We start from the raw sequence: 21,459 nt of genomic DNA on the forward strand, positions 1-21,459 counted from the left end.
GAGACACAAACAGCTGTTTAAAGGGCCAACACATAAGTTTTTATTTGCAGCTGCTTACCCTGGTCTCTGGCAAAGGTGGGGGCAGAGTGGGCAAGAGACACCTGAGGAGAGACTGGCGAAGGAGGCTGTGGGGAGAGAACTGAAAGAGTAGCCAGAGGGATCTCGGTCCTGATTCCTTCTCCATATAGCAGCAGCCATCTGGCTCAGGCAGACCACTCCCCTGGATGGTACCAGCCTGTGTGGATCCAATTACCCTGCCCTCAGAAGGGACTCTGCCCAACTCTATAGTGCCTAAGCCTGACTGCTGAGTGCAGAGTGGCTAGATTAACAGCTAATGGAGACAGCCACAGACAGTAGATTCCTAGAAGTCTCAAAAAGACTGCCTAAGGTCAGAAGGGATAAACATCTGACATCATCAGAGACTGATCCAGAAAGAAAAAACAGCAGTCCCCTACCATAGAAGTTCACACCACAAAGTCAGGAAATCAAGACAGATCAGTTTAAGAAGCAGAAGCAAATAAAGAAGATTCTCACAAATAATGGGAAGACAAAGAAACACCTCCCCAGTCGAAGGGAAAGGAGGAATCCCCACAAAGAGAACTCAATGAATAGAGGCAAGTAAACTATCAGATATTGAGTTCAAAACAATGGTTCTAAGGAAGCTCAGTGAGCTCAGAGAGAATTACAAAACACTACAGGAAAATGATGAGGAACTTACTGCAAACTATATCAGCATGAAAAAGGACATAGAAACTATCAATAAGAGGTCAATTTCTGAACTGAAGAACACGGTAGAAGGAATCCAAAGCAGGCTAGAAGAAGCAGAGGAATGAATCAGTGAGCTGGAGGACAAGGTAGAAAAAAGCTCCCAGGAAGAGCAAGAAAATGAAAACAGACTCAATAAAAAAAAATGAAGAGGCATTGAGGGAAATGCAGGACAACCTGAAACGTAATAATATCCATATAATAGGGATATGAGGAGGAGAAGAGGAGGAGGAAGGGATAGAGACCTTGTTTGAAAAAGTAAGGATGGAAAACTTCCCTAATTGGAGGGGAGAAAAAGTCACACAAGTCCAGGAAGCACAGAGGGTCCCATTCAAGAGGAACTCAATGAGGCCCACTCCAAGACACATCATCATTAAAATGGCAAATATCAGAGATGAACAGAGGATCCTAAATGCAGCAAGGGAGAAACAGGTAGTAACATATAAGGGAGCCCCAGTATGTCTAGCAGCTGACTTCTCAACAGAAACATGGCAAGCCAGAAAGGAGTGGCAAGAAATATTCCAAGTCATGAAAACAAAGGACTGCAATCAAGACTTCTCTACCAAGCAAGGCTGTCAATTAAAATGGAATGTGAAATAAGGAGTTTCCCAGACAAAAGAAGGCTAAAAGAATACATCTTTACAAAACCAGCATTGCAAGATATGGTAAAGGGACTGCTTTAAGAAGATGAAGAAAAAGAGTCTATGAATACCCAGTTTCTTTAACAGTGACCAATACTTGATATTACCAATATTTTTAATACTACTTATTCTGATTGTGACAATGATGTGTTATTTTAATTGTTACTTATTATTTGTTGAAACTAAACCTGTTTTCGTATATATCTTGCCTATTTCTATTATTTTTAAATAGCTTTAAACAACTTTTTGGTATTCTTTATCTATTTTTGACTAAATGTTTGTAGAATTGTTTCCTTAAAAAAACTATTAACCCTTTTTTAGATGTGTTGCAAATACTTTTCTATTCTATTACTTGTCCTTCAATTTTTTTTATATGTGTATTACCGTATAGTCTTAAATGTTTAACACAGTCATATTGTCAATATTTTACTTTGTAGCTTCTGGGTTTGAATATTTACCTCAGGGTAAGAAAAATATTAGTTTGTATTTTCTCCTAAAACTCTTTAGATTTTACATATTGATTTTTAACTCACCTGAATATTTTTTGTCAAATGTGTGAAATAGGGTTCTGTATTTGTTTTCTTTCAAGTAATAGTCGTCCATGCACCTTATTTGTTGAATAAGCCTTATTTTCCCGATTGATTTGAAATATCAATTTTTATCATATATTACATTGTTAGATGTATGTTTGTTTCTAGAACACTCATTTTATTTCATTGGTCTACTTGATTATTTCTGTGCCGGTGTCATGTTGTTTTAATTGCTGAGATTTTATAATGGATTTAAATTTTTTAATATTTATAATGGATTTTAACACTTAAAAATTAATAAAATCCATCTGCATTAAAAAAAATAAAGAAAGAAGGAACTCCTACCTTTTGCAACAACATGGATGGAACTGGAGAATATTATGCTAAGTGAAATCAACCAGTTGGTAAAAGACTAATACCATATTATCTCACCTATAAGTGGAATCTTATTCAACAAAATAAACCAATGAACAAAATAAACCACAGGCATGGAAACATGGAGCAGACTGAAAGTGACCAGAGGGGATGGGGACAGAGGACAATGGTGGAAAGAAGGGGAAGGGACTAGAGAAAGAACATGTATGAATGACCCATGGACATGGACAACAGAGTGGGAACTGACTGTGGGAGTGGGGGGTGGGATGGGTGGAGGAGGGCAAAGGAGGAAAAACTGAGACAACTGTAATAGAATAAACATGATTTAAACAAACAAACAAACAAAATACGATAGTAGTACCAGTAATGATGATTACCAAATTTGGATTAAATAAATAAAGCAAAATAAGCCGGGCCCTGAAACTTTAAGCAAGTATTTGTCAGAGAAGGGTCTGTACATGACTGAGATTTTCTTTATGACATCTTTGAGTAACTTACAATAGTTTAAGATACCTCAAAAATACTGTCCAGAAAATCATGAAAAGTTATCCTGGATAAGAAATCCACATATCGATTCCCTCTAAACTTTACTACTTTTAAAATATATTTGTTAGACATTGTTAGTGAAATAACTTTTAAGCAAAAGATTCTCTTTTGAGCCACAATTGCAGCTTGTGTAGAATGTTATTACATACTGCTAAATTTCTGTGTCAAAACTTCTCAATGCTGTGTAAATTAAATAAAACAAAGAAGTGGATACTGTGATGGTTATAGTATTATAACTGTCATCCACAACTTTGTGAAACATTTTCACTTTCCTACTGAATGAGATTGTAAGAGTGGACCTTATAGATATAAGATAGAGATATTCTGAAATATTTGATAAAGAAACACTTTTCATGTGGAACATCTTTTTTTTCTTTTTAAATTCTCACCCAAGGTTGTATTTGTTGATTTTAGAAGGACAGGAAGGGGAAGAGGGAGGGGGAAGAGGGAAGAAGGAGGGAAGGAAGGAGGGAGTGGGGGTGGGGGTGGGGGAGGAGGGGGAGGGGGAGGGGGAGGGGGAGAGAGAGAGAGAGAGAGAGAGAGAGAGAGAGAGAGAGAGGTATTACTTTCCAAATGTGCCCTAACTTGGGATTGAACCCACAACCCTTTGGTGTAGGGGATGATGCTCCCTCCCACCAACTAAGCCACCCAGCCAGGGTGTGGAACATCTTTTAATACATCTTAGAATACTTGTCTTCCATACAATGTAGTTAAAAAAATGCTATCTCACATTTTCAGGATAAGAACATTTGAAGAGTTAAAAACAGAGGTCAGTTTGCAAAGAGGAAGTTTAAAGAGTAGGATGAGTGAGAGTTCATAGAAGCCCGTGGTCTCAATGAGCCAGAGTACTTAGCTCCTATAGAGACAGAGCTCTGGAATTTACTATGCAGCCTTAAACTGGTTACTTAATTTTTCTGTAGATCTTAGGGTTTTTTTTTTTTTATCTATAAAGTGGGGATGATACTCATCTTGCGGTTTTGTGAGAATAACATAATGAAGGGGAAAAGTTTCTTTTAAAGTATTACATTGAATTATCATTTTATTAACCAACACATATCTCAGATTCTAATACTGCATGGTTTCCCAAGCTCTTCCAAATTCTTTATTTCCACATTTCAAACATTCTCTCCCTAACCAATCCTAAGTTGAACACTATGCTAAATTGAACCATGTAAAATTTTTGATATTCAACTGTTTTTGACCTAGAGAAACTGCAATTTCATATAATCTGACATAATAAATTTTATGACTGCACCCCCGCCCCCCATTTTAAAATTAAAAGCAGCTAAAAGTTTCACATTTTTTTTTCCTAGAGAACAATCACTTTTAGGTTGTTCTTATAAATACACCACATGTTAATTTTTTTTCCCTGATAATCAGTAGCCCACAACTATAAAAAGGTACTTGGTTCCAATCTATGATAGATTTAGTACCTCCAAAAAACTTACTGAAAAAATTTTTTCTTCCGGCAAAAATACGAACATTTAAGAATTCTTACCCTATTTCCAATTGGCATTTACATTTGAAAAGTATTCTAATACTTTGTGATATGTTTTCCAGGTTGAACACATAAAACACAGACAAATCTAATGCACCCATGACATAAGAATTACTCATTAATACGAAATTTCAAATCAAAATAGTCAAAGCAATCTGCTATGCCATTTTTGTTTTTAAAAGTTTAATGTGAGAAATTCTTTTTTTAATTAATTAATCCCCCCCCATACATTTGTCTCCGCTTCCCCCCCACCACTTTCCCCTGCCCTCTCCCTCCCTCAATCCTTCCCCACTTCGGCTTTGTCCATGAGTCCTTGCTATATGTTCCTTGACTTGCTCCTTCCCTTCTTTCCCCTCACCCCGCTCACCCCTCCCTCCTTCCCTCTTATCTTTGTTGGTTTCTTTTTCTTTCAGTGTTGCTAGTCTTATTTTCCTTGCATCTTTGTTTTGTTGGTTAGGTTCTGCTTATGGGTGAGATCACATGGTATTTGTCTTTTGCCCCCTGGCTTATTTTGCTTAGCATAATGCTCTCTAGTTCCATGTATGCTGTTGTGAAGTGTAGTAGTTCTTTTTTTCTTTCTGCTGAGTAGTATTCCATTGTGTAACTGTATCATAATTTTTTTTGTGTGTGAGAAATTCTTAAAGGAAATTTCATCTGTCTGTTGTGAACATCTGAAGAAGCAATGATATGCGAGCATTCCTGTATCATCGATACATACACATCAAAGTGAATGGCCACAGTGTAAGAGCAGTAAACTGAGAGTCCAGAGGCTGGATTCTAGGGCAGCCCTGTCATTCCCCTACAAGGTGCCTTTGGGTACATTGCAAAGCTTCCCTGAGACTGAACTAACTGCTTTCTCAATTCTTAGACAGCTCTAAAGTACTAAGATTCTGTCTTGGACTTTAAAATAGCTTAGTGGATACTGAAGCAACTCACTTTTGCGGATATGCTTAGGGATGCTTTAGGTTAATGACCATACTCAAATGAGCAATTTTATTGTCGCACTACCCTAGTTCAATAGGAAACCACCTGATAACATGCAAGCTCAGCGGGTTAACATATTTTTCTACTCTGAATATCATTGAGGAGAAATTAAAATAGATGTAGGCATTACACATGGGATTATGTCATCTCACTCAGTGAACACAGTTTCCTTTCTCTGGCTTTCAAAATTATAGACCTGGTTTTATATCAGCCATTCACAGCACCTCCCATTGAGTGATGGGATTGAGCTTCAGAGTAGGTAGCTATGGGTCCCAACCACTGCTTGTAAACTGCAAGGATCTAGATAAAACATATGTCTCACCACCTTCTTTATGATAGACAACCAATACACTGGGTTACTCTTGTGGGTGTTTTTTCTGAGAGAAAAACCAAAATGCTCTAACTACAAAAATCCACTTCATTCACAAAATTTTAAAATGTCTTTTACATCTCAACTTGCACAAGTAAACTCTAAGAATATTATTTTAAAAAACAATTACCAAAAGATTTGAAGTTCTAGGCTGCGAAAAGAAAATACGCTTCAAACAAATTAATTTTGATGGGCAATAGTGCAGTGATTGCAGGGGGGAGGGGTGGACAGAGGTGGAAGTGGGTATGGGGGATAAACAGTAAAGGAAAAAATACAATAAAAATATTAATTTTCTAATAGGACAATACATTTAAAACTTTTGCTACACCTTGTTCAATGAGTCCTGATGCACTTGTTAATGTAAGTTTTCCTTTACTTTCCTATATTTTCTTAATTTTCTAACATATTAATACTACTTTCATAAATAGTAAAATGAAGAAATTTAAAAAACTGAAGAAATAGAGGCTAGTAATGATTTGTTTTAAAAAATTATCACCAATTCTCCCTGGCTGGTGTGGCTCAGTGGATTGAGCACCGGCCTGCGAGCCAAAGGGTTGCCAGTTCGATTCCTAGTCAGGGCACATGCCTGGGTTGCGGGCCAGGTCCCAGTAGGGGGCATGTGAGAGGAAACCATACACTGATGTTTCTCTCCCTCTCTTCCTCCCTCCCTTCCACCTTCCCTTCCACTCTGTCTAAAAATAAATCAATAAAATCTTAAAAGAAATTATCACCAACTCTGATATAGTCATCAGTCTCTGAAAACTTCTTAAATTACACAAATTATAAACTCATAAAAACTGAAATTGATGAAGTTTTACAAATTTGAGGCCATACCATTTGGTCTTTAGATTTCTGTGCATAAGAGCTAGGGTATACTATCTAATATGCAAAAATCTATTGGTAACTATGTGCACTCAGTTACGGAGACCTTAGTTTTCAAGGTGATAATGGTGATTAAGAAAAATTAATGTTCTTCAATCATTATTAATCCTCAAAGTAAAAACGACTACCTATTTATTCTCAGAGACAATAATCTTTAAGTACTATTTAACTTTTAATGGTATAAACTATTAGTGTGTAAAAAACAATCACATTATTATTCAGAATTTAGTTTCTTCTGTGATTGCAAAGTAAGGCCTGTGTGTGTGTGAGTGAGAGAGAGAGATTGAATGATGTAAAGAATGGCTTCTACTTTAGTCTGTATATTTATACATTTTAGAAAATATACTACAGCTACTTCTACTATTATTAATATAATTTATTAAGAGCTTACCACATATCATGTTCATAGTACTCCATCCCTACTCAACCAATTGTAACAGTGCAGGCATACCTCATTTTACTGACCTTCACTTTATTGCACTTCACAGATGTTGTATTTTTTACAAATTGAAGGCAAGACCCTTCATTAGCAAGAAGATTACATCTTGCTATTTGTGACACCCTCTTTATTGTGGTGGTCTAGAACCAAACCCACAACAGCTCCGAGGTCTGCCTGCACTGTTTTGGCACATTGGTTTTAATTGTAGAGTTCTTTCTTGTCTATATTCTCAATCCTATCCAGAAGATCACAGAAAGCATCCTACCTAGAAGATTTAAGTAATTTTCCTGAGGTTAAGCTATTGATTAAGTGATGGGACCAATGTTAAATTCAAGGCTTCCAACTCTTAGCTCCAAAATCTTTCTCCTAAAACACACATTTTTGCAACTATCCTCACCCATATATGTCTGATCTTCTTACACACATGTTAAAGAACATTTAAAGAGATTACTTTTACTTTTTGCTTAGCTTTTATTTTTCTTAAATAACTCTGAAAATCACTTCGGAGTCTGTGATTTGTAGTAGTTATTTTAGAGTACTTATGTAACCTAGAATGTCCTCAGTGATTTTGATGCTTGGCTTCTTATATTGTCCTTTTGCTTACAATAATCGATATTACATGAGGTTATATTGTGTGGTGACTGACCTGATCCTAGAACCAAATGACCAGGGTTCAGATCCTAGCTCTGCCACCAACTAGCTAAGTAGACTTAAGGAAGTTTCTTAACCTCTCTATGGCTCAGTTTCCACATATCTGCAATGGATATAACAACAGGACATGCCTCATGATAGAATTTACAAGTGTCTCCACAATACTCACAAGAGGGGCAGGTGATATTTACACTCTAATCCCTTTTCTTTTTTACTCCAGCAGCTATGCAGAGCAAAGCATTGTCTGTACTTTTTCCTCTCCTCCAGCCAACAGGGTTTTAATCATTCATTTCTTCTATTATTTAAACTAGTTTCCAAGGTGAAGAACTCACAATTCTTTATACAGTGAATTATATTCCCAAAACTGATAATATTGTGATTTTGTATAAATTATTTCAAAAGTTATACAGTAGAAGACAGAATGATGCCTCACTAAAAGCATTTTATTAATTTACTGACTGATGCTGGAATTCAGTTTCTGTATGACCTTTTGATTATTTTACTTCTCCAAATCCATTTCAAATTATTGGCTACATATGAATCAAGTTATAAATGCTCTAAGTTAGGTATCTTATTTAAAAATACATCAGACAAGCATTCTAGATTCAGAATGACATGTTGCAAAGACAAGATCTCTATGTCCATAAATACAAACTAGTTGCTTGCGGGCATTTTAGTTTACAAAGGAAATTTTACAATGGACGTTAAGTTAGCCTACCCTTTCTGTATGAAAATTTAGGTCTCAATCTATGGTGACTATGGAGGTAGCCCACATGCCTCCTTTCTTCTCAGGAGCTGTGACTCAAAGTCTAGAAGCAAAGTGTCCCTAGGGACACATAAAGCACCATCTCAGGGAGTGGGCATCTGGGAACTGAGCATCAGTACCCCCCAACATCAGAAGCACCTCCATTTAGCAGTTGAAGGTATGTGACAGCCAGGGCAGGGTGGTCACATTGTTAGCATAAACAGTTTGCAAATCTATCCCGCTTTAAATAGAATAGAATTTTTAACTTAAAAAGGCATAAATACAGAGAGAGAGAGAGAGAGAGAGAGAGAGAGAGAGAGAGAGAGAGAGAGAGAAACTGTCTTCCTGATCCTGTTACTCATGATATAAAATGCAACAGGCATACTTAGTCTTGTAGGCTGGGAAAATTCTTACAGCTCTAAGTAATGAAACACAACTTTCAAGGTGGGTCCTTTCTGAGGAGTGATAAAAACCGGGGTGCACCTCTGTGGTGTTGTTCTTTACCATTCACTGCTGATTTCTGCCCATGTGCTCTGGCAGTGGCGTGAACCTTCTAGGTCATGGCTAATTTGTTCTATTTTCCAGATCTATTTAAATTAAGCATTTTAAAATTGCATCATTAGCTTCAAAGGCATATTGGTTGTATATGTATTAGATAAATATTAACTTACAGTATATAGGGTAGGGCAAAAGTAGGTTTACAATTGTCCATACAGAAAAAATATAATAACTATTAAATAATAATACAAGAATGAACCGTTTAGCGTATTCACAACCGTAAACCTACCTTTGCCCCACCCTGTACAATGATGTGTGTCTGTATATATAATGTTATACATAGATATTTTGCTTTAGTATATTAAAGCAGAAGTAGATAAAAAGAAGAGAAACAAATGGTAAATGTTCTGTTTCTCAGTCATAAATCAAACCTCACTTTCTGAAAATCAATTCCTTATAAATAGAGAAGTACTTAGAGATAGTTCTATTAACATGAATAAAGATTTTTTTTAAAGGGCCACAAGATGAACATTTAATTAATGCATACACATACACTTTCTTTAAGCTATTGAAATACAGCCTTTAATTCTCTATTTTAAAAAAAAACAAAACAAAACACAACAAACCCTGATTATAAGCTTTAAAAGCATTTGAAGATGTGAAAGACCGTCTGCATTTCAGCCTACTTCAAAGCCAGTAAAGAAATCATTTCTTCTTCTTCCAAGTCAAAGTATGTTTAGGAGCAGGACATCTGATAGAAGTGGTATTGCCAATCTAACCAATTTTAAAATATAAAGTGCTTCTAGCAATATTTGGATACATATAATTTGACAAAAAAGTTTTATAAACCTAAGCTTTGAAAAATAGAAAATATAAGGTCCAACAAAAAAAGCATAATTTGTAATTGAAGGAAAATAATATTTTGTAGAAAAAAATTGTCCTTCCAAAAAGAGACAAAAATGACTAACTTTTATTTCCCAAGAGAATTATGCCACTTTTATACAACAAAATTACAGTCACCACAAATTGCTTTCAACAATTCCATTGCTTCTTCATTTGACCACTTGAAAATCAAAATTCTTTCAGATTATAAATATAACTTTTTATAACTCTGTTATTACGTACTGTGAATGGGGAAAGGGGGCCAATCCTGTGGCCGTAGCGTCGAATAGCCTCTCTGATGTGGCAGGGCTGGATGGCATCGCTGTGAGCCTCCACACCACAGGCCGCAGTGCTCTGCAACAGAAAAACACATAAATTGTTACTAAATCAAAAACACACAACAGAACTAAACTGTATAAAATATGAAAATAAACGTATAAAATGGATGATTTTTCCTTTAGGATGCACACCACTGCTGCCATACACTACATCTAAAAAAGAAATCCGTTACTAAATCAAAGATGGCTTTTACGTGACTCCTTCCTAGCAGACCTACCAAAAGCAATTTTTATGCTCCCAATATTTCACTTAGGCTCACATCAAGGTGCAGAATATAGCCACTCGCATGCACATGAACTGTCAGGGGGCTTGCTGGAAGAACCACAGGAAGTTATTAAAAAAAAAAAAATCAAACATTTATTATTGTAAGTGTTTATTTGGAGCTTGTTGGGCATATTTCTGATATAACTCAAGGGCCATCAATTTTAAAATGAAAAATGTAAAATTGCTGCATATTTATTTCTAATATGGGGGACTGTTGTAAAAGATCATTTCAACTTGGTGCTAATTTCTAGGTGTCCTCAGGGCAAAACTGAAATAAAATAAAAGCTTTCTATTTTAATCTGCTTCATCTGTAAAAGGTAGGTTTTTAAAGTACAAAAAGATATGAGAAAAATTATTTGTAATGAGGGTATGGATAACAACTCAAGAAATGTACATACAGGATTAAAAAAATTTTTTAAATGCACCATAGGAGCACTGCAGACTCCTGGCCCGGTGGCAGGCTCTAGCTTCCCAACTACTTAGGTCCATGTCCTGTCAGCTACCCACTCTTTCAACTTATATAATATCTCTGCATTTCAGTTTCCTCATCTGTAAAACTGAGATAATAATTGTAATTGTAGTGGATACCAGATGTCAGATTACCAACATTAAAGAAGAGAACGAAATAGTAGCTTCTATATGACTCTAACTGTGGTCTAAAAGTCATTCATAGTCACATAATGAAGATTATTTGTTTCTCTGATAATTACTACAATTACCACTCTCCGTAATTCTTTGTAGGGGTATAATTAATACAACATCTATGGATAGCAATTTGGCAAAATCTTATCAAAATGAAAGAGCACAACCATTTTTGACCCAGGAATTTCACATAGAAGAGTTTATCCTACAGGTATATAACACAGGTATAAAATAATATAAGGATATTCACTGGATTGATGAACTAAAGCTTCTTAATGAGGGAACAATGAAATAAATTGTATCTATACAATGTAACAGAAACCACCAAAAAGAATGTAGTTGCAAACATACTCCTATTGAGTTCCATATATCCGACCTCTAACATACATATTGTGTGAAATAACACAAAGTATACAACAGGGTGGCACTCTGTTACCACTTGTTTAAAAAAAAACGGGGGGGCTGAATACTATACGCTCATCTGAGCATAGACTATTTCTACCAGGATACACCAAAATTCAGTAACAGTGCTTAACCCTTGGAGTATAAATGGGTGGCTGGAGGTCAGGGGGTTAGAAGAGACATTTTTCACTGTATATTCTCCAGTATTTTTAAAATATACTCTTTTTTTTTGTACTTTGTGCACGCTTTTTCTATCGCAAACTAGTAAAATAGTTTAAAAATTCTTAAAAATGAGAACATCTGCTAATTATCCAAGCTGAACCTGAAATAAGATTTAAAACTTCTAACAAAATAGATCTTGTTTTGACTATTTTAACAAGATTTGAAATAAGCCAAATAGGAATTTACTCTAGGGTATCTTTCTCAGTTCCATTCCAACAATACCCTAAATAACATATCTGCTATGCCCACAATAGCATGGATTAAGTTATATAATAGCACAGGTCAAACCCACACTTTGGCACTGATATAAAAGTGCACAGCGTTTTTACTGAGTGCTTTCTTGATTCTTATTCCAAATACTTTGTTTCAGTTGGAATATCTTAGAATAAATACAATTATCAGGTGCCTGACTAGGTAAAGACACTTTTGTAACTCCACTGGCTCCAAAATGTGAATATAACTAACATATGTAGACTCATTAGCCTGCTAGGTATAATAAGTGCTTATGAAGGAAGTAGAGGTATTCTATTCATGTGCAGAAATGAATGTAAATAATTAGCCATATTTGGAACCTAAAGTAAGTTTTCCAGTGGAAACTCAAGTGAAAATAAAAAGAGATATATCAAGAGGGTCAATATCCTGCAAACTAAGTGGGGTGGGAATTCCATCCTGTGTGTTCCTCTATGGCATCTCCTTTCTCCTTGCAAAGTGAACTTACGTTTCATTTTTCTTCATGACCAATGGAGGTTCTATTCTTTTAATATCCTAAATAAATTTGGTTTTGATACAGAACATTTGGTCAAATCTCTTAGAACTTCTGTGTGGCAATCAGATAGGATCTGAGAAAACTGAAGTAGGAAGCATGAGTTAGAAACTACCTGTGATTGCTATTTGTATGATATGAAGACAAGTACGCCAGCTTGGTTGATTCATGTTATCTGTGGCAAAAAGATGAAATTAACTTATGTAAAAAAATATTCAATTTTGTGAAAAATGTCTTTAGATTTACCATTTTGCCAATTTTAGATTCATGTGCTATAAGTAAACAACTGCAAACATTAGCATGAAGTTGGCCTGTGCACTTCTGCACGTACTGATTTGCCCACTGGATTCTTTGGAAGGGAACTTCTGAATCTAGAATGTCGTACTCCCAGTATTGTTTCCATCCCAACAAGTATCTTCAAATTTCTGTCAACATCCAGTCCCTCAACAAAGTACTCATAATCTGTTCATATTCAAAATTCACACAAAGTTAAAAATTTTTAATTCAGCAGTGACTTGAGAATTTTTGTAATATTCTTCAAACTTTTCACAGAATTAACATTAATTTATATATTTGTTATCTCATATTAAAAAATCTTGTATCTGCTGTAAACATATATGAAGGGTATTAGGTTTATGTATCATGTTTCCTATTCTGTTTGTGCCCACATTTTTGGACATTCTTTACATTTTCAAAACTGTAGCCCACATATTTGCCAAAATACTGATTCTTGTTGTTTATCTTGTAGATTTGACAGTTGTCAAAAATCTCTGTGGGGACGAAACTATTTATTTACTTAAGTAAAGTACAAGCTACATGGTAAAGTTCTTCATAAGTCAGGTCCTCTTCCTCTTGGCTACGCTCATACTCCACTCTTGTATTCTTCTATTTTATCTCAATTTATGTCTCTTCCTACAGAAATTGGTGCTGGGTATTGGAAGCTGAAGTCGTCCATATCTCCTGGATTTGAGTACTGTCCCTCTACTTGTCTTTGCTGGCTTGGACTGAATAGAATCTCTTGAAGTCTGAACTCTCACCTGTGGTACAAGAAGTTATACTGAAATTCCTGTTGCCCATGGATCTATTACAAATGTGTATACCCGTCCTGACTCTTTTCTTTCCAATTTATAAATTGTTGGCAAGGTAAAATCATCCTATCCTTGTTCAGCCTTTCCCTTGCCAGGGTAATCCAGTATTTAAGAAGGTTGTGGAATCTCAGATAATTGCTGCTTATTCTTTCCCCATCCACATGGTAGACTATATCTTTTGTTACACTTGAAACATTAAGTCTTAAAAGGAGTAACATATATCTCAGCTTAGAGCAAATGAAAGGTTAGTACTATTATTACTAACACTTCTGTCACTCACTGACCACAAAGGTTGATATATAATCTGACTTATCAGGCAAGTGTCTTTCTCCTCGTTGTTTTATATATAGCTCTCCCAGATCTTTGGGCTTAGAGAGGATTTCTTTTCAGATGAAAGTGGGTCATCCTTTGGCTAAAGGGCACAAAATATAATATGATTAATTTTTTCAGTTTAAAGTTTGAGATGTCAATTGTTAAAATTGTAGTTCTATATAACTAGGAAAAGCTTTTCTTTAACTAAAGAAATTAAAAGTAGAAATGGTATTTAAAGAGAAGACAAAAGAGAATCATTCAACTCAAGGATTCACACATTATTAAATCTGTAAAGAACAAAAAATACCATCTATTCCAAACTTTCCCTATTTCTACTCCTTTTTATAGGTGAGAGGGTAAAATTAAGGGATGTGCTCAAGATTACAATGAGAGTCAGAATATGGCTACACATCAAATGTCTTGGATTCTGGTACACACAGCTGGTACATAATAGAGGCTTTATTAGTTTATATAGAATGAATTGTACCATGTTCTACCATAGCTGAAGTTTCCTGTGAGTTAAAATAAAAATATAGCAAAACTATACAAATGTAGAAAGATGTGTATGAGTAAATAGAGAAATAAAGAATACTTTTGAAGTGAGATATTATTAATTTTGATGCTAGTAATTTTGATTTTAGGAAAATTTAGACATGCACTGGGCTAATACTTGATTCAGGAAAACTCTGCTGTAAAATAATCCTAATTTTATAATTTTGAACAGGTCAGGAGAGAATTGTTTAAATATTAAAGACAAAGAAATTACAAGAATATTCAAAGTTATAAAGAATTATTTTAAGTATGTATAGTTACCAGGTTAATTACATTTCTTACATGCTTTGTAGGCAAGTCCACCTAAGAAGTTTTTTAGGTTACATTTTATTACCATAGTTTTAGTTACTGAATAAGTTAGCACTATAGCCGAACTTCTTTACAACTACCTTGTAAGAAAGAAGTCCCTTATAGTTCAGACTTTCCCTTAATAAATAAGCAGCGGACTTCCAGCCAAGATGGAGGCATAGGTAGATATACTTAACCTCCTCGCACAACCAAAAGAAGGACGACATTCAATTTAAAAACAAAAACAACCAGAACTGCCAGAAAATAGAACTGTATGGAGGTCCAACAACGAAAGAATTAAAGAAGAAACATTCATCCAGACTGGTAGAAGGGGCAGAGATGGGCAGTCAGGGCAGAAAGCACACCAGACAAGGCGGTCGCTGGAGGACCAGACATGCGAGAAGGTGGCTGATGAACCGGGCCGTCCCACATTTGCGTGAGCATAAACCGGGAGGAACAGCTGGGGAGTGAGAAAGACTGTGCAACCCAGTGTTCCAGTGCGGGAAAAGAAAGCCTCAAAACCTCTGGAGGTAAGAACCTGTGGGGGTGGCAGGGTGGGAGAAACTCCCAGCCTCACAGGAGAGTTCAGTGGAGAGACTCGCGGGGTCCTGGGACGTACACAAACCCACCCACCCTGGAATCAGCACTAGAAGAGCCCCGTCTGCTTGTGGGTAGTATGGGGTAGTGGCTGAAAGCTGATTGGGAGCCAGGCAAGTGGCACTGTTTGTTCGGACCCCTCCCCCACATACAGCATCTCAACGCAGCAAAGTGTGTTGCCCTGCCCTAGCCGATACCTAAGGCTCTGCCCCTTACTACGTAAAAGGCGTGCTGAGACAAAGAAATATGGCCCAAATGAAGGAACAGATCAAAGTTCCAAAAATAGAACTGAGTGATGAACAGATAGCCAACCTATCCGAAGCAGTGTTCAAAACACTGGTAGTCCGGATGCTCCACTGAGTTGGTTGAGTAGGGTCGCAAAATGGAGGAAAAACTGAAGGCCACGCAAAGTGAAACAAAGCAAAATATACAGGGAACCAACAGTGAAGGGAAGGAAACCGGGACTCAATCAACGATCTGGAGCAGAAGGAAGAGAAAAACATTCACCCAGAACAGAATGAAGAAACAAGAATTCAAAAAAAATGAGGAGAGGCATAGGAACCCCTGGGACAACTTTAAACGTTCCAACATCCGAATCATAGGGGTGCCAGGAGGAGAAAAGGAAGGGCAAGAAATTGAGAATTTATTTGAACAAATAATGAAGGACAACCTCCCCAGTCTGGCCAAGGAAATGGACTTCCAGGAGATCCAGGAAGCTCAGAGAGTCCCAAAGAAGCTGGACCCGAGGAAGCACGCACCAAGGCACATCATAATTACATTGCCCAAGATTAAAGATAAGGAGAGAATCTCAAAAGCAGCAAGAGAAAAGGAGACAGTTACCTACAAAGGAGTTCCCATAAGACTGTCAGCCGATTTCTCAAAAGAAACCTTGCAGGCAAGAAGGGGCTGGAAAGGAGTATTCAAGGTCATGAAAGACAAGGACCTACCTCCAAGATTGCTCTCTCCAGCAAAGCTATCCTTTAGAATGGAAGGGCAGATAAAGTGCTTCCCAGACAAGGTCAAGTTAAAGGAGTTCATCATCACCAAGCCCATACTATATGAAATGTTAAAGGGACTTATCTAAGAGAAAGATAAAATCTATGAACAGTAAAATGACAACAAACTCACAGTTATCAACAACTGAGTCTTCACACACACACACACACACACACACACACACACACACACACAGAGCAAACCACTAGAACAGGAACAGAATCACAGAAATGAAGATCCCATGGAGGGTTATCAGGGGGGAGGGGGAATGGGGAGAATGGGGGAAAAGGTACAGGAAATAAGCAGCATAAATAGTAGGTACAAAATAGGCAAGGGAAGGTTAAGAAGAGTATAGGAAATGGAGAAGCCAAAGAACTTATATGCACAACCCATGGACATGAACTAAGGGTGGGGAGGGTGCTGCGGGGAGGGGATGTGTAGGGCAGAGGGGAATAAAGGGGAGCAAAAAGAATTGGACAACCATAATAGCATGATCAATAAAATATATATTAAAAAAATAATAAGCAGCAAGCTGTGTCATTTTGTAAATAAAAGGGGATACCAGATGAGGCCAAAACTTCAATCTGTTTACTTTCCACGACAAAATTCTATCTTGGTATGGTTCCACTGTTTGCAATGTCAAATTGTTTTTATTGTAGCAACTTAGTTGTAGATGAAAGTATAAACTTTGGACAGGACACAGTATAAAAAAAAACAAAAACGAGTACCTGAAAGCAATAGAGATTGATCAAAACTAGGTGGAAACTGGAAATGGTGTGTGTAAGAAGAATGTAATGGTAATGAGGTAAGTTTCCTGTTTTCACTATTTTAATTTAAGGACAGGCTCTAGTCAGTAGAGAGGGGCACACAAACTTAGAGGCTTGGGGACCTTTATAAAATGAGGAAGGAAATCCCACAAAGGACAGAATCAAGAAACAGTGTATAAACTATCCAAATCTTTCACTAACCCCTAAACCATTCCTGTGTGATACAGAATCCAAGAAAACCCACTGAAGCTAAATGAAGTAAAGAGAGAGTCTAGCTGCTGCCACAGAAGAGGAGTCTGAAGTTCAGAACTGATTCTAGAAAAGTGAACTGCTTGCTTAACACACATACACATATACCACTACCAACAAGAACTCTCTCTTTATGGGATTATAACAGAATCTGAAATCTCTGCAATTTATTACTCACAATGTCCAGAATATAATTCAAAATGACTAGACATGCAACAACTTAAGAAAGTGTGACTTACACTCAATGGAGACTAAAATAATCCAGATATTTAACTTATCATACAAGATTTTTAAGGCAGCCTTTATAACTTTGCTGAAGAACATAAAAGAAAATAAACTTGTAATAAATAACAAGTAAAAAATAATGGTAGATAGACAGAAACTATAAAATGAACTCACATGGAAAATATAAAACTGTTAGAAATAAAGCATTACTAGATGGATGTAACAATAGTTTGGTGCTGACAGAAGAGTCGGGAACATAAAGATAAACCAATAGAATTATCTGACCTGAAGAAAAGAGAGAAAAGATTAAAAGAAAATTAAACAGAGCCTCAGATACTTGTGGAACAATATCAAAGTAACAAATATGTACTTAAAGAGTCTCAGAAATGGACAATAGAAACAATAAGGCAGAAAAAAAATATCTGAAGAAATAATTGCTGAAAATTTCCCAAATTCATTAAAGATATAAACTAGTATTCAAGAACCTAAGTGAACTCTAAGCAGAATAAATACAAAGCAAACCATATATATGTATATTGTGGTCAAACGGCTAAAAACAAAATGTAAAGATAATATCCTGAAAGTATCCAGAGAAAAGTAACATGTTACATAAACAGAAACAATAGTACAAAATCTACAGACATATGATTAAACAACAAGTGCCAGAAAATAGTGAAAAGATATCATTCAAGTACTAAAAATAAAACTACCAATCCAAAATTCTATATCCAGTGAGAACATTTTCCAGGAATAAGGGGGAAGTAAAGATATTTTCAGACATATGAAAACTAACAGAAACCATCACCAGCCAACCTGCACTATTACATATGCTAAATAAAATCTAGCAGGAAAAGAAAAATGATACCAGAATTCTGATAATCCAAAGGGAATGAAAAACAATGGAAATGGTAGATGTTAGAGTCTATTTTTTCTGTTAGTGTCAATGAAATACGTTTGATTGTTTAAGGCAAAGAATAGTATCATGTGTTATAACATATGTAGATGTAAGATGTTGGACGACATGAAGAGCAGGAGTGAAATAAATGGAGCTATACAAATATAATAGTCTTGTATTTAATATGAGTAATGTAGCACAATAACAACTAAGTACACTGAAAATTTAAGGACGCATATTGTAATTCTTAGCATAACCACTAAAAATAAAATAATGGAAAGAGACATCACTGAGACACCAGGAGATAAAACGGTTTTCTAAAAGAGCACATAATTAACCCAGAAGAAGGCAGGGGAAAAAAGAGAGGAACAAAAATAGAACAAGCAGAAAACAGAGCAAAACAGTAGACCTATATCCAACCAATTCAACAAATAACATTAAATATCACAGACCTAAAGACTATAATTAAAAGATACACACAGAAAGAAAGTAAAGAAGCAAGACCCAATTATTCGTTGTCCTCAAGAGATGCACTTTAAATATTAAGATACAGGTATAATGAAAGAAAATAGAAAAACATGTATCATATAAATAGCACAAGGAGGCTACAATGGCTATATTAATAAAATACAGTTCAGGATAAATAGTATTCCCAGTGATAAAAAGAGAGATTTTATAAATATAAGTAAGTGCAGAGATATGCCATGTTCATGGATTATAATACTTGGTAATGCTAAGACATTCATATCCTTAAATTGATATAAGCATTCAATATTATCCTTTTCAAAATCCTACTATGCTTTCCTTTCTTTTTTCCTTTGCTGCCTTCCTCTCTCTCTCACTCTCCCCCTCCTCATTCTTTTTTGATAGAAATTAACAAGTTGATTCTAAATTTACATACATGCAAGGAACAAAGAAAATCCCTATTAAACCTGAAAAATGAAGTTTGAGGACTTACACTACCTGACTTTAAAACTTATTATACAGCTACAATAATAAAGACAGATGATACTGACAAAAGGACTGAAAAATAGTCAATGAAACAAAATTGAAATTGCAGAAGTAAACTGACATATATGGATGGTCATTTGATTATCAACAAAGCCACCAAAGCAATTCAATGGGAAAAAACAGTCTTTAACAAATGGTTCTGCCATAACTAGATATCCATATGTGAAAAAGTGAACTTGGCCTCAATTCATATAATACATGAGAGTTAATCTGACTTTGATTAATAGAACAAAATAGAGAAGTTAAGCTATAAATCTTGCAGAAGAAAACACAGGAGAATATCATCATGGCTTGGGAGTAGCCAAAGATTTCTTAGACAGGACACAGAAAGCAATACACATAAAAGAAAAAATTGGATAAATCAGACTTCAGTGATTCAAAACTTGTGCTGATCAAAACACACCAGTGAGGAGTTCCAGCCAATATGGAGGCATAGGTAGCTATGCTTCGCTTACTCACACCACCAAAAGGATAATGAACAATTTAAAAACAAAAAACAACCAGAACTGCCAGAAAATGAACTGTATGGAAGTCCAACAACCAAAGAATTAAAGAAGAAACATTCATCCAGACTGCTGGAAGGGCAGAAATGGGAACCCTGCGTGTTGAGGACATGTGACAAGGTGGCAGCTGGCTGACCAGGAGGACGAAGTGGTGGCTGGTGTACAAGGATATCCTACATTCACGTGTGGATAAGCCAGGAGGAACAACTGGGGTGTGGGACATACTGTGCAACCCAGGGTTCTAGCGCAGGAAACTAATGCCTCAAAACCTCTGGCTGTAATAACCTGTGGGGGTTGCAGCAGCAGACGAAACACCCAGTCTCACAGAAGAGTTGGTTGGAAAGACTAATGAGGTCCTAGAAAGTACACAAGTCCTCCCACTTGGGAATCAGCACTAGAAGGGCCCAATTTGCTTGTGGGTAGCGGGGGAAGTGATTGAAAGTGGGGTGAGAGCTGAGCAAGCAGCATTGTTCCCTCTGTGACCCCCCCTCACACACAGCTCCACAATGCAGCAAAGTATGTTGCTCAGCCCCAGAAAATACCTAGCGCTCCGCCCCTTACATTGTAACAGGTGCACCGAGACAAAAAAATATGGCCCAAATGAGAGAAAAGATCAAAGCTCCAGAAAAAGAACTAAGTGACGAGGAGATAGTCCATCTATCAGACGCAGAGTTCAAAACACTGGTAATCCGGATGCTCACAGAAATGATTGGGTTCAGTCATAAAATGAAAGAAGAAAGGCTATATACAAAGTGAAATAAAGCAAAATATACAGGGAACCAACAGTGAAGGAAAGGAAACCGGGACTCAATCAACGATCTGGAGCAGAAGGAAGAGAAAAACATTCACCCAGAACAGAATGAAGAAACAAGAATTCAAAAAAAATGAGGAGAGGCATAGGAACCCCTGGGACAACTTTAAACGTTCCAACATCCGAATCATAGGGGTGCCAGGAGGAGAAAAGGAAGGGCAAGAAATTGAGAATTTATTTGAACAAATAATGAAGGACAACCTCCCCAGTCTGGCCAAGGAAATGGACTTCCAGGAGATCCAGGAAGCTCAGAGAGTCCCAAAGAAGCTGGACCCGAGGAAGCACGCACCAAGGCACATCATAATTACATTGCCCAAGATTAAAAATAAGGAGAGAATCTCAAAAGCAGCAAGAGAAAAGGAGACAGTTACCTACAAAGGAGTTCCCATAAGACTGTCAGCCGATTTCTCAAAAGAAACCTTGCAGGCAAGAAGGGGCTGGAAAGGAGTATTCAAGGTCATGAAAGACAAGGACCTACCTCCAAGATTGCTCTCTCCAGCAAAGCTATCCTTTAGAATGGAAGGGCAGATAAAGTGCTTCCCAGACAAGGTCAAGTTAAAGGAGTTCATCATCACCAAGCCCATACTATATGAAATGTTAAAGGGACTTATCTAAGAGAAAGATAAAATCTATGAACAGTAAAATGACAACAAACTACAAGTATCAACAACTGGACCTAAAAATGCAAAAACAAACCAAGCAAACCACTAGAACAGGAACAGAATCA

The 21,459-nt window shown here is 36.5% G+C and overlaps 1 protein-coding gene across 2 annotated transcripts in view; it reads right to left on the bottom strand.

Annotated features, from left to right (window-relative positions):
• SUPT3H (SPT3 homolog, SAGA and STAGA complex component) overlaps positions 1 to 21,459 on the bottom strand; it is a 485,803-nt gene that overhangs the window by 80,311 nt on the left and 384,033 nt on the right. Inside the window, exon 11 of one of the 2 annotated variants that reach the window (XM_054569443.1) lies at positions 10,050 to 10,160. In XM_054569443.1, the coding sequence (XP_054425418.1) occupies positions 10,050 to 10,160 (111 nt within the window). Of the gene's footprint in view, positions 1 to 9,995; positions 10,161 to 21,459 lie in introns of those variants that run through there. The other variant, XM_054569444.1, reaches the window with a different exon arrangement.

The sequence above is a fragment of the Pteronotus mesoamericanus genome, unplaced genomic scaffold, assembly GCF_021234165.1.
Source record: "Pteronotus mesoamericanus isolate MK-2021 breed Mesoamerican mustached bat unplaced genomic scaffold, CSHL_Meso_final contig_20, whole genome shotgun sequence".
Taxonomy (NCBI): domain Eukaryota; kingdom Metazoa; phylum Chordata; class Mammalia; order Chiroptera; family Mormoopidae; genus Pteronotus; species Pteronotus mesoamericanus.